At 33.6% G+C, this 22,670-nt stretch overlaps 1 protein-coding gene across 5 annotated transcripts in view; it reads left to right on the top strand.

Moving 5' to 3' along the window:
* LOC150101402 (uncharacterized) overlaps positions 1-22,670 on the top strand; it is a 150,751-nt gene that overhangs the window by 20,319 nt on the left and 107,762 nt on the right. For all 5 annotated transcript variants that reach the window (XR_016549090.1, XR_016549091.1, XM_090401044.1 and 2 more), the window contains exon 2: positions 3,281-3,463. Coding sequence is in view for 3 of the 5 variants with exons in the window: in XM_090401044.1 (XP_090257170.1) it covers positions 3,281-3,463 (183 nt within the window). In the remaining 2 variants the exon portion in view is untranslated. The remainder of the gene's footprint in view (positions 1-3,280; positions 3,464-22,670) is intronic.

Below are 22,670 nucleotides of genomic sequence, written 5' to 3' on the forward strand. Positions count from 1 at the left end.
TGACTATGTGATTGTTGATAGTGATGTTTTTTCCGCTGGTGCAGTACACTAGAGTGTACAAAGGATTTGAAATTGGAAGTGATCACCATTTAGTCTTGAGCAGGATACAATTGAATTTCATGTTGAAAAGAAGAACATGTAGGAAAGTTTTAAAGCGAATAAAAGTTGAGCAGCTCTCAGATGTGAACTGTAGACTAAAATACACAAAGATTATTGAAGAAAAAATTAAAGAGTTTGATAACAGGAACCAAACCTTGGAGATTCAGTGGCAAGCCTTGAAGAAAACCCTGATTGATTCAGCCAGAGAGGCATGTGGTGAGGTTGTTTGCAAGGATAGAAAAATCAGAACTCCATGGTTGACACAGGAAATTAAACAGGCAGCGAAGGAAAAGAAGCTGTATCGAAAGTTTCTGGTGAATAAGTCAGTTTGTGCTCTTAGAGAATACAGAGAAAAATGTGAGAAAGTCAAACACTGTGACTAACTAAACAAAAGTCATTGGAAGAATTCGGTAAGAACATTGAAAATAAATAACTGGAAGGCGGCAAAATAGTCTGGAGACTATTGAAAAAGCTCACAAATGGAGGAACGACTACTGTTAAAGGAACCTTGATATACGTATGGAGTAATTACTTCAAAACATTGCTAAATAAAACAAGCAGTGAACAGCACAGTGCTAAAAACACTCAACAGACCTGCAATCAGGAATACATATCCATACTTAAATTATAAAAAGCCATAAAAAACCTGAAATGTTGAAAGGCAGTGGGAGTAGTTGATAACCACCAGAAATGTTCAAGTATGGAGGTATAAAAGTCTTACAGTGGCTGCACTGCATAGTTCAGAAGGCCTGGACAGAGGGACGAATTCCAGGTGATTGGAGTAGAGCTCTCATAGTACCCATATATAAAAAGGGAAACGAAACTAAATGTAGGAATTAAAAAAGCATTTCACTACTGAGTATTCCTGTTAAGAATTATGCACGTATACTTGAGAAACGGTTGAGAAGGATTGTAGAAGGGAAGCGTGGTGAAGAACAAGTGGATTCAGGCCAAATAGAGGCTGTCAGGATCAGATCCTCACTTTACAACAAATAGTTCAGAAATCATGGAAATATAACAAAGATCTGTATTTAAGTTTTGTAGACCTCCAAAAGGCATATGACACGGTCCCAAGAGAAATGCTTTTGAAAGCGTTACAGTTATATAGTGTCAATGAGGTTTATATCAAACAATATGTAGTGTTTATTTGAGTTGTAAGTCAGCAGTTAGAATTGAAGAAAGTATGGAAAGATGGTTTGATATTAAATCTGGTGTCAGACAAGGATGTACATTATCCCCCCTGTAATTCATTATGGATATGGATCACATTATGAAGGAAAGCGGTATTAAACCTGATATCAAAATTGGAGATGTTAATCTCAGCTCTTTGCTTTATGCAGATGATGTTATACTTTAAATAAATCCAATACAAGTCTACAAGATTCCCTGATTAAATTGAATGACTGCTGTAATAAATTTGGTATGAAAATCAGCAATAACACGACAAAGACAATGGGCAGAAATATTGAAAATATAAACTGCAACAAGGATAGAGAACCTACAAAACATGTAAAACATTTAAGCTACTTTGGCACGATTTTTAGTGAAGATGTAAATTAAATATGTAAATAGACAACCTGTTATGGTAGGAAGTGAACTTAATAAATTTATATGGAATAAGGGAGAAATTAGTCAAAACACTAAATTAGCTGTATACAAGATAGTGTTCAAACCAATTTTAGCTTATCTGAGAGCTGGGTTAGAAATAAAACACATGACAAAAGACTAGAGACCGCTGATATGAGAGTCCTGAGAAAGATTAGGGGCGTGAACAGATGGCATCAATGGCAATATCATATTAAAAACGAGGATATTAGGAAACAACTTAATATTGTTAGCATCCAGGAATCTGTTAGTGGAGCTAATCTCTGGTGGTATGGTTGGTCACGTAAACAGAATTGGAGAGGAGGAAAGATTAGCAAAACAAATGTTCTCTGCCAGGTTGTCCGGAAAAAGACCCATAGGAAGACCAAGATATAGGTGGAATGATACAGTAAAAAGTGCCTTAGAAGACAAAAATATAAGATCTGGTAATATTGGAGTCTTGACAAATAGTAGATTGATTTGGAGGAACATTATTGACAGGAAATTAGTAACGTTGTAAGTTTTTCATGTAATACTCTCATAATATCCCGTACACCACTTGAGGGCACATGCAGGAATTTGATGATGATGATGATGTTTGTCACACTTGATGATATACTGGTGGCAGAAGATCAATTATACCGGTGCTATAAGCTCTCAGATCAAAGGTGGTTAATGAGCTTTCAAGGACAGCAAAATAATAATAATAATAATAATAATAATAATAATTTCATGGAGCTCTTACCTGTCTGCCTAACTGCTTGCTGCACACATGCAGTGCCTAATCATATCGCAATACGATTCAATCCTTGCATGTTGCTATCCGAAGGAAATGCACATATTTGTTAGTTTGGCTTACGACAACCTGTGAATTGCAATCCAAACGTGAAACAGATGGGTGCGAATTCTTTTAGGTGGTAGATGAATTTCATTCGCCTAGTGTGAGACTGCCTTTTATACTTCTGAATGCCTCAAGTGGCTTGAAATGTTTCCATATTTGGTCTTTAGAGAAAGGTTTGTTGGTTTGTTTTGGAATTATGGGTAGAAGGATAGTGTGAATTATATCTGTAAATTTCGTGCGTTCGTTTGACCGGATTACTCTTTTTCAGAAAAGAGTTTCCTACAGAAAAAAAAAAAAACTAATGTGCATCAGTAAAATCATATTATCTAATCCTCAGTTTCCCAATTCAATAATATCAATGGAACCGTGCCCTGCTTCCTGACAATTCCTGGGTAAACAATCGATCCAGTTCGACAATTCCTTGAATATTGAGATTGAAAGCTCTGCAATATGTCTCGAATATTTTTGCCCATTAAGTACTAATTGAAAACTGATTTACAATCTGGTTTTCCGGGTGGCAAAACTTTCATAATATTAGATTACGTATAAAGGATATAATCTTTCGGGTTTGCGTTTCTATCTGACTGTAGCAGAAATACCGAGTCTTTTTTCGAAATGAAGGGTATATTTATGCTTTGTAGATATTCGCCAAAAAATAGAGCTCGTTATATATTGTCGGCATTTACTTGTTTCTGTTTTTATTGTTTGCGAATAGCTAATTTTCTGAAAAAGTATACCGTGTTTCTTTATTTTCAGGTACTGTACTGCTGCATTTGATCGTGCGGAGAAATCAACCTTACTCGTTTCAACATATTTCGAAGCATAGTCTGGAGCGTTTTGGAAGTTTTGCCAGGAAGTTTCCCCTTTATTTCAGAAATACTGGTCGGATAAGATTTCAAGAGTTCCAAGAGGAACATTTTCAGTGCCAAAAAAGATCAGGTGAGATCAAATCAATATGAAGTTCTCGAAGTACGTAGTATTAGTTTATCGAAAATTACTAGCTAGACAACTCAAGGTATGATGGGGCAGTCGATTTGTTTGAACAGATCCATCTATTACGTGTTTTATTCTGCTGGTGTGTCGTTTTACGTGAGGAAAGAAAAACCTCTCTCCCACACTATCATCTAGAAAGATTAAAAATGCCACATATGTGAAAAATTAAAAATGAAAGACTTTTCTGGTTCGAGAACTAACAGAGGATTGTCTTTTTAGTAATTCTGTACATCTAGTACGGTAGTAGTTCAACAGCCGCGATCTCAAAAGTTTTATGAGTATCCACAATACTACAAAATCAAACTGTCTGTATTCAGGAAATGTACGTGCTACCACTAATAATACTATTTCTGATACGTCATTCAAACCACGTGTCCGGTAATGGTCATGCAAAAACATTGAAAATAGACGCTTCAAGATATTTCTTTTCTTTGATCATGTATGCAACGCTGGTGCTCTGTAGAGTACTTTTCGTGCCTATCTCCATTAATGGCTTCTAAGTTTATGCCACTGTTAGAATTCTGCAAGTTGCGTGAACTGTTTTACGAATCTCAAACAGTATTCGTCAGCTAAAGATTAGGAAAAAGTGTTGCAGCAGTGTTACTGGCATTTTCATTGAAAAGAAAAAAATTCAGTGAAATCACTGGGATTTAAAGTTTGTCGTTTATGATTGGAACGAATGCTACAGTTTAAAAATCAGTTTTTCATGTGTGATTTTAGTTAGTAGAAGTAAAATGATAAATTATTCTCAAAAGAGGAGAGACATTCTGTGCCAATGTTGCAATTCTTAAAAGAAATTGAATGATTACATTCGTATTAATCTCTTTTAATTGATTCTCTTTGGATTTTTCCTATTTCTATTTTTTAATTGATAATAAGGGGGGGAAGGATCGCATTACTTGAATGGAGTTGAAATGATTAATCCTCAAGCTTAATACCTCGTTAAGATTTCTTCTAAATAAACGTTAAATTGTTGATTGATCTGAAAATTATTCATCGCTTTCTAATTGTCTTTTTAATTGGATGTTCGAAGAATTTTAAGTGCCATAAATGCTTTTTTGTTTGTCATTTGTAATTTTTTCTTTGAACTGAAGTGCTCCGTTTGATTCAAAAGAGATTAAAGAAACAGGAAAAGCACTACTACAATCTGCCATTTTTAATTTAAGAAGTAATTGTGAATGCATAATTAATGGAGCTTTACTCAGACAGCGAAACCCAACATAATTTCAGTATAAATATTCATGCGAAGAAATAACAGAAGGGTAGCAAACATACAGTACATTACATTTTCCGTATACCGAGAGATCGAACGATATAAAATTACTTTCTTGAACAAGATTGAAACTGAACACCTTCGGAGGAACTGTGCCTTTCTTCTCCGATGTGTCATTTTTTTACTTTTTGTTGGACAAATAGATGTCATCTGTACCAGAAACGGTCCATTATGGCATGACAAAATTCATAACGTATTCTTTTGTAACGCAACAAAGGAATACGTTACCTCTGTGCACTTCTGTGACAGTTTAAACTTATGAGGAATGTAGGTTAAGATGCGTTCCCAAAATGATGACCAGCTTGACAGGAAATCAACCCGTCAAACTGGTCAAACTGCGCAGAAACAATGGTCGAATACCCTCGTCTATTTCTGCACTGTCACCCGGCCAGCTTGTGCTTTTGTTTTGAGTATAACAGTCGGTGTCTTGTCGTCTACTCGTATTGAATTCACTCATGCATATGAAACTTCTCTCTGCGCGAACCTGACTTGAGTAACACGACAATGTAAGGAATGAAAGAAAAATATTTCTGCAACGAACCTACGAACAACGCCAGTTGTTGTACAGGAAGAAATAAATTCCGTGAACCCTGATTAGTGTATCAAAACTTTTTTAGAAGTTCTCTTCGAAGCAATTTTATATTTCTGAATACCTCTTAGTTTGTTTATCTTTTTAAAGCTGCTGAGATTATGTTTTCATCTTTGAAATACTTAATTTCTTAGTTAAAATTTAAGTTTTAAGATAGATTTTTTGCAAGAAGAGAAACTCGCAGAAATAAAATTAAAAAAAAAACACAAATTCTTTCGAACAGCAAATGAAATGTGATAAAAAGAGGGTTTTGAGTTCATTGTTAGACAGCATACTGACTGCTGTGATGTCATCAAAGTATAATTATTCTTTTTTTTTATTGCTAAAAAATAAAATTTTAAATGGGCAGAGACAAGAAGGAGGTGTTGGAAAGCGAAGTCGTTTTTTTAAAAAATGTAATTTTAATCGAATTCAAAAATTAATTTTTTTTAATTAAAAAAAAAGTGCTGTGAAACTTTTATCGTTTTTAAAAGTGCCTAAAAATTAAACCTAGCAGTGGTATGTTCTAAAAAGTTAAAAACTATCGATGCTTCGCGTTTGTCCTAAAAAGGATATATTTCACTTATCAGGGTTATAATACTGAATTTAGTTATATAATGTTAACACGTATTACTAATTTGGGTATACAATTAATTTAGCTAACACGTACATACACACAAATACCTTTGCTGCAGGTCAGTTTATGTGGCAATTCTCAAAGAATCACCTGCTAGCACGTGATGTAATTGGAAATGAATATCTCTAATAATTTGCTTAAAATATATATGAATTATTGATTTGAATTAAAAACACGCAAAAGTACTAATTTATCTCATGTATAAACATATCAACAACGAATGGTTTTGGAGGGATTTTCAAAAACCACTGTAAATCCCTCCCACACCCTCTTTAAGAAGATTAGATATTCCGTTTTATATATATATATATATAAGTTCTTCCACGTAACGTGTATAGGATTGATATTTTTTAAAAACTATATATATATATATATAGTACTATAAGTTCTATATATATATATAGAACTTATAGTACTCTAGCGCTGTGTGTGGGATGATTACCATACTAAGCTAACAAAGCATTGTTGGATCTATAACTCGAAGTAGTTTTATTTTGATTATATATTTTAATAATCATATAGTTGAAGAATGGCTTTTCTCACTTCATTTTTCAAATTCCAGACAACAGGTGTAAAAATAACATTTCATTTTTCGGCCAAAAAAAAACTCTACAGTATCCTATATATAGTTATTTTCACTAAGGATTCAATGCCCCTATCTATAATATCTGTAGCAGTATGTATCTCAGTTGTTGTCTTTTAATTCCTGAACATATTCGATGCCATAATAAATTCTGCGGTTGATTAATATCGCATTTAATAAGGAGAATGTTTGCTTACTTAATATTTCATGTTCGGCACCTGTTTACATAATTAATATAATCAAATAACATTTAACGTTCGTGTAATGAGGATCTCACTATCAACAACAATTCGCAAGGCAGCTTTATTTCTGCCTTAGTGGCAACATTTAAAAGTGAAAACTGATAAGAATGGGTGGCAATTATTAACCGAAGCATTTGAGCTGGAGGTGTGCAATCAGATCAAAAATTTGCCGTTGTGCTCACTGCCTCTTTGACGTGATGGTACATTTTCTCCCCTCGAGCTTTTAGCAGGAAGTACAACTCACTTGGAATACTGGTTTGCAATTTTAACAGCTGCATACTTGAAAAACGCTGAATGACAAAAATTAATTGTGTGTTGCTCGCTGAATAACAGATCTACGTACAACGCATGCATTTATAAGTAATCCAAGTAGTCAGTTCAGTGAAGAATAATTATATTGTCGCAATACGCTCAGTTAGAACTGTTCAGTAAAGAATCGCAAGTGTTCACGTCAAATCTCCGGTAATTATTCGCTTCTGAGATAGCCGCCAGGATTTAAACTTAATAAGGCTTTCAAAGACAGAACATTATTTACTGAAGCAGTTCACGGACCGCTGCTTCCAATCCTAACTATATTTTCTGTTCTCTACTTAGGTGATTAGTTAAATTGAGCACATTAGAATATTTTTAGTAGATTTTACATTTTTGCATTTTTTAGTAGAAGAAAAAACATTATTTTTAGCTCTTGCCTTTTTTATGCAACCATGACCTAATCGCTTTTTATGCTTTTAACATCGTAAGTAATTTAATTCAATAATCCACTTACAAGAATTTTGCAATGAAACCGCCTTCTCTAAGGTGGAGTTATTTTTAAGCGGATATTTCAACATCACCTTTTATCGGTTAAATTTAATGAGTACGGATGAAAGAAAAAGGTAGGCTTGTACATAATTATTATTATTATTTTGTATGTGTTTTTCATAGAAGATATCTTTGACGGACTACTTTATTAAGATAGCATTGAGTGTATTAATATTGGTTAACGCCTCCTCTCTCAATTCCCCAGTGATGGTAGATATTAACTAATTAAATGGGAGATGAATTTCACCGGCCGGTGTGAAACTACCACCCAACTTATTCGATGTCTGAAACAGCTTGAAAAAGTTGTCACGGTTGGGGTCCTACAGTTTCTAGCTTATTTGATTATTATCCGATGGTACCAATGTACTGTAGGTTCACAAACTTTCCTGGGTTGGATTCATATAAAGAACGATCATTAAGAGTGCTGAAGCTGTTTTATTTCGGAGTAGTCTGCCAAAATTCACGGTTTAATTTAAACCTGCATGATCAAAAAGTGACTTATTTGTTTCTGGTCTCTCTTGGCGCATTCGAAAGGGATCCAAACATTTATTTATAGCTGGTTCACTTTTCATTAGCTTTCTACGCTATCAGCGAGAAAATATTATTGCGATGTTTCTATTTTCACTAATGATGGCTATCTTGTTCTGAGTTTTTCCTATTGGTATTTTACCAATAATTTTACTATTTATAGTCTCCTGAAGAATAATAAGATCTTCCATATGATAAACGTGTCCTGCCCACTGCAACTTTTGTGTATTGTTTATACAGTTGATATAACTCACGGTTGTATCTGATCCTCCGGAGGCCATTATCGTTCACTGAGTCAAACATTTTTCTAAGGATTTTCCTTGCGAAAGCTGAAATCAAACTCTCCATCCTAGCTTTAAATACCCAGGTTTCACATCCGTAGGCAACAACTGGACAAATTATTGATTTATATATATTTTACTTTAGTCTGCTTCCAATGGATATTTTTGAACTGAATACACATGAGAGCGAGAGAAAAAGAAAGAAAGAGAGAGAACACAAAGCCTGATTGCATCCTGTTTATTCGATTCTGTACTTCTACTGTCTCATTTGGTTGCTCCTAAATATTTAAATTGTAATTTTTCTATTTCATGGTTCGTAATTTTCACACTTGTATCAGTTAACTGATTCTGTCTGGCATTAATACTTATTTTCTTTTTAATTAATTTTAGCCTTGTATCGCGTGCTAATTTATCTAATTCCAAATACAGTTTTGCTTTCTGATTTTCTTGAATGTCATCTGCATCTACTACAATCTGCAGTGATTTTTTATTAAAATGCCTGAAAATAATCGGATAATTTATTCCAGTACCAAGCTGAAAAGCACTGGATCTAGACTATTTCCTCTCTTTAATTCTTGAGTTGTTGGAAAGGGATCTGTTAAATTATTTTGCATTTTAACACGTGCTTCTGAATTTTTCATAGTTAGTATTGTAAGTCGTGCTGGCTTATCTGGTATTCCTAAGCGTATCATAATCTCTTATAATGTTAATGCTATCATACGCTTGTTGAAAATAAAAAATCTGATGAAGCTTTATATCATGTTTAGACCGCTCAAGAAGAAATGTATAAAAAATAATAATATTCGAATGCAATTCAGTTGCAGTGTGAGCTTTTATAATTTGCAGATCGATGCAACGCTTTTTTTTATTTTTGGTTTTATATAAAAAAAAAGACTAAAGTCATCACAGCGGGGATGACTGAACCGCGATGAATGGAGAGCTGTCTTCAAACTTATCAACTAGCCATCTCGAATGAAAAGAATTTTTTTTCATTGTTTAAATGTTGTCTACTGGTGAAATGATAGCCATTCACATCATGGAAAATGACATTCACGTTCGCGGTTGGCAAGCGAGAAGAAAACCGAGTCGTTTATTAATATATTTTATGCTGGGTGACAAAAAATGACATTTTTGTCACATTGACAAAAACGAATGAAAATGCTTCGAAAATGACTTCATCCCCTGTTTATTAAGTAAAACTTTTGAAAAAAAATCGAAAATATAATTTGGTGTATTTTAAAGATTAAAATCAAAGGAGAAATCGCATATCGACCTCGCCTTAAATTTGGCTGCCAGCTACTAATGATTTACGCTTGTAAATGACACAGCTGGCTGATGACTGGGATTTCTTGATGGAAGCATTCTCCATTCCAATAAAGCGTACTTTGTTCCTGAAAATATGTGACCATACAAATATCCCTTCTTGATTATGGCCTAGATTAATCTCCTCGTGAATTTCTGTTCAAGTTTTGATCTTAACAACAATAGCTTTATTTAAAGTAGTTTATTATGAACTATTTCTAGTGGTATTTCTCCAGCCCCTTGAATCTCTACTGTTGAAGGTGGTTATCGTTATTATTATTCTTATTATTTTAATTATTTATTTATTATCATTATTTTTGAGTGATGCGTTTCCCTTGCTCAGTTATTCAAAAGATACAACTACCCACAAAAGATAGATACGAATATAAATATAAAGAAACCAAAGCTTCGACACAAACTAACTCGATATTCATACTAATAAGAGACACGAAGTCTGGCCAAGGGTTTGTAAATTACCGAAAAACTTGGTTTGCCTAATTGGAATAAAAATTCCGATATTTTATCCGTTAGTTCGTACAGTTCATTGCCAAATGAAGTTCTTTATGCGTTTTCTTTATAATTATAGTTCCCACATCTTTTTTTTTTAGTTCATATATTGGAGGTATAACTCTCTGACCTTATCCTGCCTGAATCCTCTGTAGGTCTGCACATAATCGATGACTAGTTAATGCATTGATAAAAAATGGTATAATAATGTTCGCCAGAATATATTAACTTTTATTAGTATGATATTGATATGGTTCATAACGAAGGTTTATGTGTCCTCCGTTATATCTTTTGTAGGTTATTGCCATAACCTACAAAACTCTTAGTAAATGGAACTTCCCGTGAGCGAGTCAATAGTATTAAAATACAATAAATTGCTCACGTGCCATGATAAAACTTCTTGTGGTAAAAAAGGGTTTCTTTCTAGGTAGATGATTCCAACATCGTAATCAACAGAGAAAACGTAGAATTTTTTTTACAAATTTATATCACGGACGATATCTCCCACCATCTTCTGTCTGCTTGAAATAATAAATAAGACTCTGTCGATGAAATATGTTCAAAAAGCGGACCAACATCGTACTGATCTATTTTCTCAGTTATGAAATGCATGTTACTGGATTTCGCTATGCTTTACCACATTTCTAGTTCCCTCGGTGTAATGATATTCAAATTGTGACATGGAGAATTGCAATAGCATGCGGTAAGAAATTATCGCACTCTATTGTTCATTTGCATTCAAAACCGCAAAAACATTTCTCTTAAAATCGTTCTACGGAATATCGTAAGTGAAAGGCAAAACATCTTATCGTGTATTGTTACAGAAAGGCCCAAGAATAGTCATCCATGTTTATCCAAACAATACCGCACCTGTATGTGGATATATTAGAAGACTAGAATGTGCAGCACTTAATTCGCCTTAGACAGACCTCAGTTCGCCTAAAGCAGGGATCGGCGGCGGCCCGCGGCCCAAACGTACATTTTTGGCGGCCCATAAAAAGTTGACCATACTTACATGGCATGTGTCCAGTATGTTGAATTATTTAAATAATACATTTTATAATATGAATAATAAATTTAAAATAATTTTATACCTATACTTCGTGATATCGCTGTGCATCTTGGCGCGAGTCATCATGAGTGGGGATAACAAAGTCGACTTCATCCGACGACAACCGAGATTTGGGCGCAATTTTGCAGTCGCGTTCCCTGGTCTTTTAATATAATTCAATATCATCAACTAGTATTTTCAGAGGATATATATTTGTTAAAAATAATTTCAAAAATGGGTTCAAGAAAACGTAAAATTGCATATGAAGGAAGAAGGTTTAATGATGAATGGATAAATCATAAATACTTAAGTATTTTTTTCACTCACTATTTTCTCTTAATTAAACGCTTGCGGCCCGATTATTAAAATATACGTTGAATGTGGCCCGCGAGTCTGAAAAGGTTGCCGACTCCTGGCCTAAAGAATTCACTAATATCCCTTCGGGTTGCAGTGTTCGGTAACAATTACAATGTTGCTGTGCTGGCAGAAACTAAAATCTGGGAAGTTAAAAAGACACTGTCTGGATAGACAAATCGATACTCACTATTTTGATCCGACGAATCATGCTTAGATCTGGCGACAACTGACTGAATACTTATATGATTGGACTCTCCTGGATGTGAAATGAAACGCATGTTTCAATTTCAACGTTTCGCATGTTTTCCGTTAAGTTCGAAGTTATTTCTATGAAGAAACAATTTGTAACTTTTGTTTGGAGAATAAAGTTTTCTGTGCAGTAAACTGCAATGGAAAATACTTAAAAAAGAATTGCATAAACATCAAAGTGAGAGGATACTTTGTTGTATACGAATCGCATCACAGTATCTTCATGAAGTCATTTTTCTGTTTCGTGCGCGCCCAGCAAATCTGAATGTTAGTTGATAACATCAACTATCAGTTAGTTAATGATGAAAAACACAGTACATCATTTTCCAGTTGCAAAAAATAATAGTTTTTCAAGTATTCTTGTTTAGCTTAATTCTCCACTTTCATCGTACCTTTCATCTACAAACAATAGCACTCGTAACTAACGAACTAATTTATAAATGTAAAAAATGAAAAACAGCATAATGGAAATAAACCAAGAAAAAAAATGTTAAAATATGGAGATACACAGAACATAAACAAACCACTTATATAAACCTTCCGTTACAGCAAAAATGTAATTACAGAAAATGAAAAGAAACCATCTCATTACCGTGGAAAACACAAACCATCCTTTAAGTATCTCGATGAGTCTTTTTCTCATAGCTAATAAGAATACTTTCTCGTGCCATATACCTGTAAATATTCACAGGAACACTCTGCAAATGAAGCCACTAACAGAATAAATAAAATGGAAAAAAACACCAATTCAGTATACGGTTTGATGCAAGTTACAAAAATTTCATTTTGAAAATCGAAATATTTGGAATTCACTAAAGCCATTGTTTACTTATTTTATCTGAAACAAAGTCTTTGTTAATGTATTCCAATGCAAAAACACCTAATTTGTAACTACCATTGCCAACAGACAACTTTTCATTACGCAATTTTCATTACACAACTTTTCAATTAGCAAGAAAGCTGAAAATTAGTTTATAAACAACGTTTCATGTTTTGCATCTTAATAGCAAAACTTTTGTTACTTCAACTTATTTTCGATGTTAACATCAATTTGAATAACAAAAGACTTTAAACATTTCTTCCTAATATAACAGTTTTCGAAGTTTTTTCCTTCTTTATATCTGGAGACTTAGATCACCGGCAAAGCGGGAAAAAAAGGCGTAACTTAATAGTTGTTATTTTCAGTAAAGAATTTAGTTACAAACAAAAATCACATGAAAAAGATCAAAGAAATTTTCAGTACATAATGCTGATTTTATTTGTATTATGCGCAGAATTTCATATACCCATAATGTCCAATAAATATGCAAAATGTGTCACCTTTAATGGTTCAGAAAATAACTTAATACTATCAAAGAATATTTTGACAAAAATTGATGTGCAAAACATGCTAATGAAATAGTCTACATGAAACTTTTATTATATTTCTTAGTTTGATTTGCATAAGACAGACATTTGTATTGCTGTTGTCAGCCTATCTTGTCTGAATGCGAATGAGGCTCGTACGGTATTTGGAAGTTGGAATCCCTCTGTTAATTATGACATTTTTTCAAATCCACGTGTATAAATTTAGTTCTTTCATTATTGTTAACAACAATGCAACAGAAAGTGAAATTTGTTTAAACACCTGGGACAAAATTGAAATCAATATTCCTAGATCACCCCCGTTACATCATTAAGATGCTTCTTTTACACCACGTGAACAGGCATTGTTGAAGAAAATTGCTTCAATAGGTGGTCTTTGCGGTTGCGGAAGAATTAAGGTTTTATTATTATTATTATTATTATTATTATTATTATTATTATTATTATTATTGTTATTTAATACTGCTAGTTTGATAAGTTTTTAATTGTTTCTTTTCTCAGATACGGTAGAACTGCGTAGACACCTGAATTATCTGGGATGCTTATTTATTATTGACTGCATTTTTTTTTATCTTAGTAGAACCATTTCTTTATTGACATATTGACATCCTTAATTCAATGGAAATGAAAAGTATTTTTCTATAAATTTTCTTCTTGACGAAAAAAACTGTTACTTTTTTTCGGAATAAGGTTTTGCAGACGACAGAAGATATTGCAATCCAGTTAGCGACTGCTTTTTTAATCGATCAGTAATTTGACAGGTAAAACATGCCTCACGACTGCTTAGCAACGCGAGTTTTTTCAGCTTGTAGAATAATTTACCATAACAATGCATTTCATGGAGTTAAAAAAATTAGTATTTTCCCGGTAACAAAATTAAGATAAAAGCGTATAAATAAAATAAACAGAGATCTTCAAAAGGTTTTCGCGTGTGTATATTGTGATATGATGCGATGTTCTTTGGTGTATATTATTTTTGCGTGGTATTGAAAATAGTTACGATATAAACCGAAATTTATACAGTAAATATGTATTTGAAAGTATTTATTTGGACGCATCTCGGGGTTTGCACTTTTTCTTATGAATTCATCTGTAATGTTGATTATTTCTTTCGGAACCACAGATGGCAAACTTCAAAATCAGACAAAAATTAGCTCCTACTATATGATGAATCTGAGTTTTCTACTAAATTCCCTATTGGATATCAATTATCTTGTTATTGGATGGAATTATTTGTTGGTGGTCACGTGTGCATTAAAATTATCATCTTGTGTAGCTCATGTCATCATACCATATTAAAATCTAAAATAAATAGTGCGTATGTTGAAATAATGATTGATTGAAATTAGCAATTTCAATTGTCTGTTCGTTTAAAGAGTTAGCATAAAATAAAATAAAAAATAAATAAAAGTATTTTTAAAAAATTAAACCGAAAATCGTTGTTAATTTTACTCATTAAATGAATAGTCATTTTAATGATTCTGACTTATCGAATCAAAATTTGTTTTCGTAAAGAATTCAATTTAGTTCACGACACTCTGAACTTCACTTGCTTAAAGGCACTAAGCCACAATAAGATAATAAAATAAAATAGAATGAAAAAAAAAAAGAGGATGAAGGCTGCTGATTGTAATGATCGCTACTTTTCTGCGATCAATCATTGGGTGTAGTTTTCACTACTCGATACAGTCGAGAAGTCAGTATTGGTGTCAATGACTTCTTGGTGATCACGTTTCTTCACTGGTTGAACATAGAAAAGTGTTTGGAACTGCTTGCCGCTAAGAGAGTACAATAAAATGTGGTTCGCTAGAACCCACAGCGAAGATAAATCAATCTTGTATAAACGACAAGAGTGGAAATTTCTGTGAATGTTAGAGAATTCGACAAAATGTAGAATCGGATGAGATGTGCTAAACCATATGAAAAAAAAAAAATAATAAATAAATAAATAAATAAATAAATAAAAAAAAAAATATATATATATATATATATATATTACATCTTAAAGATACCAATCTATTTTAACCTGGTTTTACGTAAAACCAGGTTTAAAATAGATTGGTATCTTTAACATTTATTATACCCAAGGTAAAATACTTTCTACATTTATATCTCCTCCGGAGATTTTTATTTAATAAGGTTAAAACACCTTATGGTAACTTGTTCTGGTAAAATACTTATAAGCTCTGTATTACTAAAATCTTGGTATTTCTAGCCTGGCTCCCACTGTTGAGACATCGATAGGGGTCGGAACTGGTGGGGGCTGGCTTTGAGAGGCTCTGCTTGGGGATTGGTTTTTGCCTGTCTCTGAGTAGGGCCACCGCTGATATTATGGCTCTGGCTGGTGGTGGGGTGAGCCTGCCACTGGGTAGAGCCAACGCTGAGAAGTTCTTCTCGGTGACGGAGTGAGTCTGTCACTGAGTGGAACAACGCTGAATTGGACGGTCTTTCGGCCACTATGGAATGGTCTAGGGATCGTCCTAATTTTTAGAGAGGTCTTTACTTAAATACACCTCAATAAAGGTCGAAACCGGTCTGGGTAGTGGCCTCTTGCCTTTAATACAAAGCATCATACATCTCCTTCAGGAGATGTGCTTTGCATTATGGGTAAATATTAAGATTAGTGATCAGAGCTTATTCTACTTTTACCATGAGTTACTTGGTCTTGCACTACCTGCAGGGTCAGCGAGACTTGCATTACGTGCAGGTGCAAACTTGACTTATTTGTCTGTTTGCATACTTGGGATATGGAGTAAAACCAAGTTTAAAATAGCTTGGTATCTTTAACATTTATTATACCCAAGGTAAAATACTTTCTACATATATATATTACATATGTGTACTAACAGAATGTGTTTCTCCTGCAATACTCGCTTTTTCTGATTAGTTTAGGCTTAAAGCTGTTCATTGCAAGCGTAACAGTAGATGATATGCTGAAGTCCGTATCAGCAGATTTTTCTTTTTATCTACTGTTATCGAATAAAGTTACAATTCTTAGACGATATTAATATGTCCCTATGGAATATCCACTTAAAAGTTTGAAAGATAAACGTGAAGAAGTAATTTGTTGTTGTTGATAGAGAATAAACAACAACAAATATTACAGAACTTCGAAATTAAGATAACAGAATTTTTTTTTTAAATCTGTATTCGAGACTACAGATAACCGAAGAGTTTGAAGAGGAAAAGAGAATGTTTACGCTGATGTGGGTTAATTTATGAGAAACTGTAACGTAGAAATTAAAAACGTATATAGATTTATAACGAGAAGCACCCGATTACCTTTATTTTTTATTTTCAGATAACGTTCCTCTCATTGGCCAGAAAGCGAACATTTAAAATAAATGTACAGCGCTTAGCTCTTCTGAATGGGAAAAAATATTAGGAAAAAGTATACAGATTAAAATTAATATTTTCTAATGTTGAAATGCTGTTATAGGTGATTGAAAAATTCTAATAATAAAAGATAGAAAGAGATAGTGTTAGCTCTCATCGTTAACTGCGTAGAATTTTCAAACGTTTGTTCAAGCACATTACGCAATCATAAGGAAAAGAGAATTGAATGCAAAATTGGAGTGATATAAGATAATCAAAGAAATCGGGATTGGATTTTTTCTACTTAAATTTCGTATGAATGATTCAATCGTAACTTAAATAGCTGAATAAATTTTGATAACTATTCCGAATATCAAATGTCATCAATTGATGACATTTGATATTCGGAATTGACATTTGATAACCCGATATACACTAACTCTCGTTAGTGTATATCGGGGTGCATAATGGAAGGAGATGATGGTCGTCCTCTAGTTGATCAACATGTCATTAGGAAGGCATCTATGAGCAGTTTCCTAGCTTCCAATCTCCAGTTCCAACGATGTTGTCAGCGGAAAATTTTCCTTGTATAAAAATAAATGGGAAAAAATAAAGTATATGAAATCTTTCTACCTGATAAATGAGGGGTATTACTTTAAAATGATAATACTGTATTAATGAAAACTATAAATTATTGTGAAAAGTTAAGTATGTTATACTCAATGCAAGTTTTTAAAGAAAGCTTTTTTTTCTCTGATAACACTCCTGTAGATGCCATAGATGAGCATGTAGTTGAGCACGTGACTAGAGTTGCAACTTCCCCGTGCCCTCAGAAAAAACGCCACTTTTTATATTAGATTAAAACGTCTAGTTTTCAAGTCCATTTTCTAATTTTTTTTCCACTCAGAAAATGTCCAGAAACTAAATTAAAACTTCAAGAACTCCAGTGAAGCAAAGAGAGTTTACAATAATGCTGTGAGACATGAAAGAAAAGAGGAGACGAAGCTTCTTCATGAAACAAAGATGTTCCGCATATGTCCAGGATCAGAAATACACAAAATATATATTAGAAGCTGTTCATTTTTAAGATATAGATGCGTCATGATTTTGAACCCACTCCCAGAAGGTTTAAAGAGGAAAACGGCAGTGTTTTCTAGTAAAGAAAATCACGAACAAATTAATATTTGTCGGAAGAAAATCAAGACAAAAAATATTTTAATCTAAACAAAGCCTTCATGTAAATTAAAAAACATACATATAGACAAGAATGAAAAGTCAAAAATACCTGAAACATTACTGATTTAGTCGAATAATTTTGAGATAAGGAACGCGGAGAATAAAAATTACACCCAGACCTTACAAATTCAAAAATCTGTGAACTGCTTCAAATCGTGTCGGTAATTTTTAGGTGCTTTAACTTGACTGTGCTTCCTATGGCATTCCTTGATCTTTTATTAATTCCCGTTAAATGAATGTTGTTCTGAAATAGTATCCGACTGAATTGCATATAGATATAATTTTTGTCAAGATGATAAAAAAGACGCATTCACACGTCTTATTGAAAAGCAGGAATGGGAAATGAAACTAGCCCTACCGAGCGATTACCAAGATCTCGGAGCCTGCTGATTGTTAACAGGGATTAATCAAATATATTAAGTAGTATTGGATCGATGAAGCGCCTCGGCTGATGAAGTATCCCCTATCTGACCCTGATTATTTGTCCTACATTAAAAATGGATTATTGTCACTATTTATTATTGTTTACCAAAATTTATAATGCAATTAAAATATTTCGTTTAAAATAATTTTAATCGATATCTTATTATTATTATCCATACAATACCAATCATACCTATCCTTGGCTCATTCGCTGATAAAGTACTCAACCACTTCTAGAAACCCATCCCCCCCACTAATTCATTCAATTACGTACTGAATGAACTAATTCATTCAATTACGTATCATTATCAATATTCTGTAAATGATCAGTATTGTTAGATATGCGTTACAGATTTTCAAAATACGTATATGAGCAGCAATCGTACCTTTTCGTTAGGAAGACCTGAGTTTGATCGATTCCGTAAGCGCATATAAAGGTAGGGAGCGCGATTTTCCTTCCAGAATTTAGATTTGTGTTTCAACCAGAAAAGACGTACAATTTGCGGACGTAATACACTTCGTTATAGTCGCTGTTGTTTTGGCGCTATCCAACTAACCGTGTTATAAAGAAATTCTCACGAACTGCAGATCTAATAGTATCGTTGAAGTTTTATGCATATCTAAAATATTGCGAAGGATTTGGGAAAATAAATTTCACACATTTATTATTTGTTCTATAAACAGTTTCCTACCTGAATTTTCTTACGATGTTTTCACAACGATGATCCGAAAGTGCTACAATCATAAATGCATCATTATCATATAAACTCTTTCTTGGCGATGAGAATGTAATTGTTAAATCTTCTGAATGGCACCATTTCTTCACTGAATAGCATGATATGCATTTGCGATGTGAACAGTCTTTCCTTTGGGGTTTCCATAATCACGTTTTGTTACTTGCTGGTCAAAGTACAACGTACAAATTCTATTGTCAGAATTTATACGATGTGTTCTTCTCGCGCAGTTGAAATAATAATGTTCCCTTAGTTTAAACGACTTGTGTTCGCTTCCAATCTAGAGACTCGGAACTGTTTTATACGTCTCTTTCAACTTCCAAGAAAGGTACCGGAATCTTTTCCCGTCTAATATCTTCTGAGGCTGCCCTGTAAAAAAATCCTCTCAACTACTCACGTCCCTATTGATATTCCCTTTTTAACTGACTATCTGACAAATTCTGCATTCCACAGTTCTTCAATGAGCACGTCTTTTAACCTTTTTAATGTGCTTTTTTAAATTTTTTTGTATTTACATTTTTGTTTGGATATGAGTTTCACACTTATCGATATTCTTTTAGAGAAAGGTTTTAATAACCACAAATGGCTTTTTTTCGCTCAGAAATAAAAACAAAGTATAGGTATAGGCAACCAAATAGTTTTAATAATAAAAAAGTAGTATGTCGAAAGAAAGATATTCACGCTTAGAATAAATGCAAAAGACATCGCTGTGTGATTGTGAAATGAAAGGTTGCAGTTCGTAATAATATGCAACAGGCTGACGGTCAGAAAAGGCAATGATTAAGCAGATTCTATATGACAAAGTAATTCAAATAACTCTACTCGTGTTGAAGAAATCGGAATGCATGATTAAGAACCTATACCAGCAGACTATACAGGATGTACTAAAATGGTTTTAGTACTGAAAAAGAGAGACTTCGGCGATGCAAAATTATTCAGATTAGTTTCATGCCGAATATTCTGCATGAAACTCTTGTAGTTTCTCTATTCGGCTTTGGAATAATGTTGGATTCATTATCCACTTAATTTGAATAATGTTTTTAGTAGTCTTTGATGTAAAGTGAAGAATTCGCTACATTTCGTGCATCGATAGTTCAATAAGGATGTGAATAACATGAAAGTTATTCACTGAATAATATATGCGTAAATAGATTTGTAACGTTAGTTTCTACGTGTAACTTTATCTTATGGCTTATTTCGGAGAGAAATTATTGAATGAGACGCACTAGAGTGAAAACGGAAGTAGTACTGGAAAACTGATCAGCTTTCAGGTTGGTGTAATGTGAATCTGCCTGTAATAAAGGGGTCTGATTAAAATAGATATTCATACAAAAGGCTAAAAGTATGTATGGACACTTAAATCGTAGCATACCTCTTTAAATTGACAAATTATATAACTTTCTGGGGTTTATTGAAAATGTTATTTATGGATTGGCTCAATTTTTTTTTTTTTCAAATTCGCTTCGTATAAAGATTCACATCCTTATACGAAGCGATGCGGTACTTCGTGCGAACAAAATGCATGTTTGTTTGGGTATATAAAAAACACAAATCTTCAAATCACAAATCAGACTAACATAAAAAACTTATTTGTAAAACTTTGTGTGTGGGTCTGTGGGTGGGTGGGTGGGTTTGTTATACGAGCGTAAAACTCTAACTCTTTATGCAGTATAGATTGGAATAAATATAAATTGAACAACATTTTACATTTACAGAGACGGTATATGATAGAAAAATAAAAGGTTGTAACATTACTTGCATTTGTTTCTCTGAAATATTCTGAAACTACTTCACTACGTAAACAGAATATAGAAAACTGAAAAAATTTACAAAGCAGTTTGGTTCAACTGCTGACAATAAAAATTCTACTCGAATGAAGAGAAATGTTAGGAGAAATTTTTCAGTGTCAATCACACAAATGTGCAAAGTTGTCCAGACAACAGACCAAAATATACCCATAAATAGCTCTTTACGTTCACCTGTAAGAAGAGATTTTACATTTCGAGAAAATAGTATGGGACGTGTATCTTTTTTTTTTTTTTTTTTGTGCATTACGTGTGAAAGAGACTGGTCAGCATGTTATTGTGATGTATTTCTTTTTTTTTTTTTTGTATTTTTAAATTTTTAATTTATAATGTAATCATCGTTTAAAGATAGATTATATTTTTCCTATTTTTGTTATTTAATTTTGCATCGTTTTACCAGGGTGTCTGAAAAGTTCTCGACCATAGTATCAACACTATCGGCAAGATTTTTTTTTTTCTCTAAGTTGGTACATCTGTCATAAGCATCCATGTGAACGAATTTATAATTTCAAAATTATTTTTATTTCTCAACATAATCACTCTTAAGACTTATACATTTATTCCAGCGATGCTCCAGTGCCATTATCCCGTCCATGCAGTGGTTCTCAGTAATATTTGCAAAATACCCCTGTACAGCTGCAATCACCTTTTGATTCGAAGAAAAACGCTGACCAGTGAGGAAGAGTTTTAGTTTTGGGAAGAAATAGAAGTCAAGGGAGTCAAATCTGAGGAATAGGGTGGATGTTCCAATAATTCATAGTGCAGATCCCTTAATTTTCCCATTGCCAAAACACTTTTGTGGGCAGGTGCATTGTCCTGATGAATGATCATTTTTTCTTCTGCAAACCGGGTCTTTTCTCACGAATTTTTTCTTTTCGTATGGTTAAAAGATCCGAATAATATTCTCCGGTTATTGTTTTACCCTTTTCAAGATAACGAATAAACAAAATGCCTTTAGCGCCCCAAAACACCGATGCCATGACCTTTCCTGCTGATGGACCGACTTTGTGTTCTTTGGCACTGAACAACCGGTTTCTGTCCACTGTTTTGACTGTTGTTTGGATTCTGGTGTGTAATGGTGAATCCAAGTCTCATTCATAGTAATAAATCGACGCTCAAAATCAGTTTTATTCTTGTTAAAACGCTCCAAGCAGTGTTCAGAGATTTTCGTGCGAGTGCGCTTTTGATCTGCTGTGAGCAAGCGTGGCACCCATCTTGCGCAAAGGTTTTTCGTTTGCAATTCTTCATACGAAATATATCCTACACGTTCTTTTGAAATGCCTATGGTCTCAGCTATTTCACGTACTTTGACTCGCCGGTCATCCAATACCATATCGCGCACTTGATCAATGATTTCTGGTGTTGTTACACTTTTTTGACTTCCTTCACGTGGATCGTCTTCTAGGCTGGTACGGCCACGTTTTAACTCAGAAGCCCATTTCTTAATTTTCGAAAACTAAGGAGAAGAGTGCCCATAAACTGTTATGAACTTCGAATGAATTTCTTTTAGCGTTAAACCTTCTTTTACAAGACAGTACGTTTGTTTCAGACAGCTGTATAAAACAAACTGCTTTATATAATGACTTGCAATTTCACATGGGTGCTTATGACAGATGTACCAACGTAGAAAAAAAAAATCTTGCCGATAGAACTTTTCAGACCACCCTCGTATTGTTATATTATCTAATCAATGGGAAGAGATTTGCATCGGTGTGTTTTTTACGTCTTGCGGTCTTATTATTGGTTTTGCATACTAAAACGTTAGCATCAATAATCTTAAATTAGCTTGGGTTCGAGAGAGACAGCACTTAGCCATTTCCACACAAATTCATTTTATCTATCCCAGTTTCACTTTCTCTCTCTCTTTCTCTGCAGTTATGCAACTTGGACTTGTAA

This window comes from Typopeltis vanoorti, chromosome 11 (assembly GCF_054136105.1).
Source record: "Typopeltis vanoorti isolate ZY-2024b chromosome 11, IOZ_Tvanoo_1.0, whole genome shotgun sequence".
In the NCBI taxonomy this organism is placed as follows: Eukaryota; Metazoa; Arthropoda; class Arachnida; order Uropygi; family Thelyphonidae; genus Typopeltis; species Typopeltis vanoorti.